Consider the following 6,624-nt stretch of genomic DNA (forward strand, 5'->3'; position numbering starts at 1 on the left):
CAGAGCCATGAAGTCACATTATCCCATCACCTGAGGCTTCCCATGAGGAGAGCAGAGGTGTCCCTGGATTCCCTGTGGCAGTGGGTTGCCCTTCTCAAGGCAAGCTGTCCATCCTGAACAGCAATCTGGAAGCCTTGGAGGGCTTGGCAGGACTGATGGGGCTTGCAGGATGGGGTGCAGAACCCCATGTTCTCTCTGGCCTCTTCTGCTCCAGAGCCAGGACTGCATGGCAGCCGCGCTGGCCTGCAGCAAAATCCTGAAGGAGCTTGCCAAGGAAGAGGAAGATACCGACACCACTGATGACATGCTGGCCCTGGCTGAGCAGTACGAGCACAAGGCGATTGGTGAGCAGGAGGGGACCAGCAACCCAGAACTGCTCCCATGAGGTGTCTGGGGGTGATGGGTGGGGTGGGTGGTGCCAAACAGGGGGTCCCCTTGTCACGGTCAGGTCGTGATGCTGTAAGGGCTGTGCCTAGGTGGTGGTGAGAGCTCAGAGAGTGCCAGTGCTTGGTGCAATGTCCAGATCCTGCTGCAAAGGGTGACTCTGTGGGTGCCTTGCTGGGCACCAAGCTGGCCCTGGAGCTCAGACTTGTCTTCCTGGTCCCTGCCTGGCCAGGCGTGTTCACAGACTGCTACCGCAAGGACGAAGAGAGAGCCCAGAAGCTTCTCACCCGTGTCTCTGAGGCCTGGGGGAAGACAACCTGTCTACAGTTGTCATTGGAGGCCAAGAACATGAATTTTGTGTCCCATGGGGGTGTCCAGGTGGGTCCCCAGCCATGGTGCTTGGAGGGGAAGTGTCCAAGTGTCCTCTGCCACAGAGCCAGGGTTCCTTGTTGGCAGCAGTGAGGCTCTGCCCTGCAGCCCCACTCTGATGAGAGGGGCTTCTGGAACCAGTGCTCCTCCTCCCTCCTCACAGGCCTTTCTCACCAAAGTCTGGTGGGGGAAGATGTGTGTGGACAACGGGCTTTGGCGAGTGATTGTGTGCATGCTGTTCTTCCCGCTTCTCTACACCAGCTTCATCACCTTCAGGTACTCCTTGCAGCTGGGGCATGTGTACAGCTGGGTGGGAGAAGCTGCCATGGCATCTCCCTGGGCAGCTGAGCTCTACTTCCACCCCTGCTCCCTGCAGGGAGAAGAGGCTGCAGCCCATGGGCTGCCTGACACGCCTCCGAGCCTTCTTCACAGCACCTGTCGTCATCTTCCACATGAACATCCTTTCTTACTTCACCTTCCTCCTGCTCTTTGCCTACGTCCTGATGGTTGACTTCCAGCCATTGCCATCCTGGCGGGAGTACCTTATCTACTTCTGGCTCTTCTCGCTGGTGTGCGAGGAGACCCGACAGGTATGGGGCAGGTGGAGCAGGGGCTGGGAGGAGGTGAGAGGAGGGAGAGACACCCCTTTCGGTGCTCCTGAAAGGTCCTGTGTAGTTCAAATTCCCATGCTGCTTCTCATGTCATCATCTTTCTGGAGAGGTCCCAGCACAAGGGACCGTCAGATCCCCCCATCCCTGAGGCTGGAGAATCTCCTTGGCTGTATCTGTCCTGGCCCTGGGTACTTGCAGAAAGACTGCAAGTTTTGCAGTCTTTGAGCTGAAAACACTAAGAGATGGAAGGACCACCTTCTTCCTTGGGCATTTATTCCCAGAAGCATTTCCAGGCTTTGCTTGACATACGATTTTTTTCAGCTTTTGCTTCAACATCTCAGTGCCTTTCTTCACCAAAGAGCTCCATGCCTCAGGTATATCCCCATGCTCCTTCCATGCCCCTATAGAAAACCCTGTAGGTGCAGGTTACCTTCAGGTAAGCAAGAGGGTCCAGTGGTGTCCAACAGGTCTATGTGGTCCCTCCCCTCTACGAGGCACATGAGTATCCTACCAGGCTGTCACTGAAACACTGACCCCTCTTCTCTTCCCAACAGCTCTTGTATGACCCAGACGGGTTTGGGGTTGTGAAAATGGCTTCCTTGTACTTCAAGGACTTCTGGAATAAGTTGGACATCTGTGCCATCCTAGTCTTTATCACAGGGCTGACTTGCAGGTGAGTTTCAGAGCCACAGCTGCAGGCTACAAAATTAGTGTGAGAACTGTGCAGGTTTTTTAATTGCAATTTCTTCTTCCAAAGGCCAATGAAGATTTTTGTGGTCATCTGGTTAATTCTGACCAATTTGCCTCTGCTTTTAGGAGAGATGTTTTTCATGCTGCAACTCTCACCCAGCACTCTGGGGAAGCTCACTGATATTGCAGAAATATAATGTTGTGAGATCAGAAAAAACCCCACACTGGTGGCTCTGAGATGTTTCCTCTCCTCTCTTCTGTGCCCAGGCTGATCCCATCGACATTATACCCTGGGCGTATCATACTGTCACTGGCTTTCATAATTTTCTGCCTGCGGCTGATGCACATTTTCACAGTCAGTAAAACACTGGGGCCCAAGATCATCATTGTGAAGCGTATGGTGAGAGCTCCCCTCCATCCTGCCAGGGTGACCAGCTACATGGATGCCTACATGGGATGGATGTGCCACCCATGTTACCCTGGCCTGGAGTGGGGTTTGCCCCAGGACACCATTTTGCTTCCCCTCTGTCTTGGCAGATGAAGGATGTCTTCTTCTTCCTCTTCCTGCTAGCAGTGTGGGTGGTGTCCTTTGGGGTTGCCAAGCAGGCCATCCTGATCCACAATGAGGAACGTGTGGAGTGGCTTTTCCGTGGTGTGGTCTACCACTCCTACCTGACCATCTTTGGGCAGATTCCTTCCTACATCGATGGTAAAGTACACTGGGCTGTGACAGAACGTGGCCTGAGCAGGGTGAGGGGAACCAGTCTGCCTGGCTTCTGTCGTGGTGGCCCATGGAAGTCCTGCACAGGGCTCCTCTCCAAGCACAGTGTCAGGTCAGGATCAAGCAATGACAGAGCATAGGAATGGAGCCCTGCTCCAGCATATTGAGAGTGTTGCCACCAATGCAAACCCAGGGCCTGCACCTGCCCAAGCAGTCAAGATAGCTGCAAAGTCAAGATAGCTCACTGGTGGCAGTGAGCAGAGCACCTAGGATGGTGCAGATCGAGGTCAAATACCTGACCAATGCTAAGCTCCTTTGATTCTGGCTGGTTTCAGAGAGCACAATGTGCTTCCTGAGACACTACGAGGTTTGGCTGCAGCGGAGTCATGCTGTATTCTCTTGCAGGTGTCAACTTCAACATTGACCAGTGCAGCCCCAATGGGACTGACCCCTACAAGCCCAAGTGCCCAGAGACAAATGAGGACAACAAGAAACCCATCTTCCCGGAGTGGCTGACAGTCATCTTACTGTGCCTGTACCTGCTCTTCACCAACATCCTCCTTCTCAATCTCCTTATTGCCATGTTCAAGTGAGTTTGACCTGGCCCCATGGTCCTGAAAGTGAATCAAGCTGGCTTTGCTTGCAAGCTTGGCCATGGCCAAGGCACTGCACACTGAGAAAGTGCCAGGATGGTCCTGGGGCACATGCTGACCAGTGCACGAGGGTGCTTTGAGGGGTTATAGACATGGTGGAAGTAGTGGGTGCAAGACAGGGCTGATCAGGGAGCTGGGTGGGAGCTGGGGCACCATACAGACACGATGTGCCCCCTTATCTGCATGGCATGGCTGACACCTGGGCTCTTCCCCAGCTACACCTTCCAGCAGGTTCAGGAGCACACAGACCAGATCTGGAAGTTCCAGCGGCATGACTTGATTGAGGAGTACCACGGCCGCCCACCCGCACCTCCACCCTTCATCCTCCTCAACCACCTGCAGATCCTGGTCCAGCGAGGCTTGCTCCGCAGGCCAGCCACACGCCACAAACAGCTCAGTGAGGACCAGCAGCTTCCCTCCTGCCCTTTCCCCCCTCCCTGGGCCATCGCACCTTGCGCTGAGGCACAAACTTGGCATCTGGAAGGTGGTACCAAGGTTTGGGATGCCAAGAGATCTGACAGCAGTGCTGTCCTCTTCCTGTGGCAGAAGAGAAGCTGGAGAAGAACGAAGAAGCTGCCCTCCTCTCTTGGGAGATGTACCTGAAGGAGAACTACCTGCAGAACCAGCAGTGCCAGGAGAAGCAGAACATGGAGCAGAAGATACAAGACATTGCACAGAGGTACCAGCACTCCTGAGACAGGGACATCCTTCCGTCCTCCAGTGTCCTGGGCAGGGAAGAGTTGGGATTAGTGCAGAGGTGGCTGCTGAGGGGGTTCCTCTCTGTGCTGTCCCTCCAGGGTTGACGTATTGGCAGAGCTGCTGGACTTGGACCGGGTAAAGAGGACAGGGCTGGTGGAGCAGAGACTGGTCTTTCTGGAAGACCAGGTGAGGCAAAAGCTGAGCAACTGCTTAAGAAAGGTGGGGTTTTCCAGGGGCCGAGTCGACTGAATCAGAGCACAGGAGAAAGCCCCTCTGAATCAATCCTCCTTCAAACAGTTTGAGTTTCCTCACCAAAACGATAGCATCCGAGGCGAAAAGGTTTATGGAGAATGCCCTTTTGACTCCAAAGTGAACAGGATGAAGGTGGGAAGTGGTGGGACGAGCCCCTGACTCCACTGGTCACCCAAACAGTTAGATCCCACCCAGCTCTTCTGCTTGGCCCAAGAGGACTCTGCATCCCCTCCCCCTGAAGCTGTTCCACACCCTGCACAGGCAGTGGGGAGCTGGTCTGGCCCCTGGCATCACTTCCATTTCCACTTCCTTTGCAAAAATGTTTCTTTGGAGATGGTTTTCCAAGCAGAGCATCAGGACACAGCAAGGATGGCTGCTTCCCTGGGATAAGCAGCCAGGAGCCAGGGGCAGCAGTGCCTCCTGCGAGGTCTGTGTCCCGCTGTGCTTGAGCAAGCGAGCTTGGGGACAGCTGGGGTCCAGGAATCATTGAATCATCAAATGTTTTGGGTTGGAAGGGACCTTAAAGCTCATCCAGTTCCAACCCCCCTGCCGTCGTCAGGGACACCTTCCACTAGATCAGGTTGCTCAAAGCCTCATCCAACCTGGCCTTCAACACTTCAGCTGACCTTCTCCTGTCCCACACAGGTGAACCAGAGTGCCCAGGCCCTGAGGTGGATAATGCAGGCGCTGCAGGACAATGGCTTCAGCTCAGGCGAGGACATGCCACCAGTGGGTAAGCAGAGTCCATCTCCACCTCAGCAGCACTGGGGAAACCCATAGCCCCATGCTGGCACCCGTGGGGCTGCAGACCAGGGCTGAGCAGCCCCTTGCACCCCTCTGTTAAGCAGCAAGGCAGAGCCCCGTGGCCCAGGGAAGTTTGGGAGCTCTGTGAGGCCATCAAGCCCCTCTTGCAGCCACTCCCACCCTCCACTCCAGAGCCCTCCCTGGAGGCCATGACTGAGGCTTTCCACTGCAGCTGGGAGGGATGCCAGGGTCCAGGCCCCAGGGGACATCAGAATTTCCCTGGAGACACCCAGCCAGCCATGGTCCCCAGCACCAGGCTCAGCACCCTGCTTTGCTGGGTCCTCGCTGTTTGTGTTTTCCTTGCAGGCTCCAGCAAAGCGTCAGAGATGAAGGAGGTTGACCTGGAGAGGAAACCCGAGGAGAGCCAGTCCCCGTACCATGTGCTTGCCCGAAACCTCCTGTACTCAGGTTCTCACACCCTCCGCTTCCCTGTGCCAGATGAGAAGGTGCCCTGGGAGGTAGGACCTGTGACCATGGGAAGCAGGGCTGGCAATGGGGCAGATCCCAGTGGTGGTGGGAAGAGGGGCAGATCCATCTTCACACTCATGTCACACTTGGGAGCTCCTGTTTTTCCCAGCCCTGGGACAAGTGGCTTTCTGGAGCTGCTGCCCCAATGCCCACCCAGGGACAAGGAGAGGTGAACGGGCATTGTTCCTGCTGGGATCTGCAGTGCTAGGGACACCTGGGGATGCTCAGTTCGGAGATGGAGGGGACAAACACCCACCTCTGCATTTCCTGAATCAGGGCTGACTCAGGAGCAGGGACAGGATCTGGCATTGGGTTCCACGGAGTCATGAACGACCAACCCTCCACCAAGATGCCAAGCAGGGCCTGGAGCCCTGTGTGCCTTGGGGAATGATGCCACGAGCTGGGAAGAGGGAGGGGACTGGGGCAGAAATTGTCCCTGTGAGTCCCAGTCCCTGCCTGTCACCAGAGCAGGGACACAAGGGGGACGTGACATGGCCACATGCTCTGCAGGTGGACTTCCCACTCTACGACCCTCCCACCTACTCAGCTGACCACAAGGACATGGCTGTGCAGGACCCGTTCAGCCTGTGAGTGTTACCCAGTGCTTCCCTGCTCCTCTGGCCCTTCCCCGGGGTGGCAAAGCCAGCCCTCCCTGCCGGGCTGCCTCGCACTCCCCAGCTCCTTGGAGTCCCTCCTGAAGATCAACTATAACAGCATGGACGGGCTGATTGACCGGCAGAGCTTCCATGGCCTCTATGCCGTGCAGGATGGGCTGCCACTGTGAGTGCACTTGCCATGGGGGCAGATGGGCTTGATGGGAACTGGGCAACCCATTGGGGAGATGGGGAATCCAGAGGATGCTGGGTGCATCCATCCCCTTCCTGCTTCCCTATGGCTAATGGTGGGGCAGGGATCATAGAATCATAGGATGTTGTGAGTTGGAAGGGACCCACAAGGATCATCAAGTCCAACT

The 6,624-nt window shown here is 55.9% G+C and overlaps 2 protein-coding genes across 2 annotated transcripts in view; both read left to right on the top strand.

Moving 5' to 3' along the window:
- LOC104520695 (transient receptor potential cation channel subfamily M member 2) overlaps window positions 1–4,538 on the top strand; it is a 13,003-nt gene extending 8,465 nt beyond the window's left edge. Inside the window, exons 13-24 of the mRNA XM_029083610.1 lie at window positions 215–344; window positions 524–762; window positions 917–1,029; window positions 1,139–1,343; window positions 1,919–2,037; window positions 2,322–2,454; window positions 2,592–2,763; window positions 3,181–3,364; window positions 3,644–3,825; window positions 3,975–4,107; window positions 4,226–4,313; window positions 4,425–4,538. Coding sequence (XP_028939443.1) covers window positions 215–344; window positions 524–762; window positions 917–1,029; window positions 1,139–1,343; window positions 1,919–2,037; window positions 2,322–2,454; window positions 2,592–2,763; window positions 3,181–3,364; window positions 3,644–3,825; window positions 3,975–4,107; window positions 4,226–4,313; window positions 4,425–4,538 — 1,812 coding nt within the window. The remainder of the gene's footprint in view (window positions 1–214; window positions 345–523; window positions 763–916; window positions 1,030–1,138; window positions 1,344–1,918; window positions 2,038–2,321; window positions 2,455–2,591; window positions 2,764–3,180; window positions 3,365–3,643; window positions 3,826–3,974; window positions 4,108–4,225; window positions 4,314–4,424) is intronic.
- A 561-nt stretch (window positions 4,539–5,099) lies between these two features.
- Window positions 5,100–6,624, top strand: part of LOC114818312 (transient receptor potential cation channel subfamily M member 2-like) — a 4,213-nt gene continuing 2,688 nt past the window's right edge. Inside the window, exon 1 of the mRNA XM_029083611.1 lies at window positions 5,100–5,116. Coding sequence (XP_028939444.1) covers window positions 5,100–5,116 — 17 coding nt within the window. The remainder of the gene's footprint in view (window positions 5,117–6,624) is intronic.

This window comes from Antrostomus carolinensis, unplaced genomic scaffold, assembly GCF_000700745.2.
Source record: "Antrostomus carolinensis isolate BGI_N321 unplaced genomic scaffold, ASM70074v2 scaffold46842, whole genome shotgun sequence".
Classification (NCBI taxonomy): domain Eukaryota; kingdom Metazoa; phylum Chordata; class Aves; order Caprimulgiformes; family Caprimulgidae; genus Antrostomus; species Antrostomus carolinensis.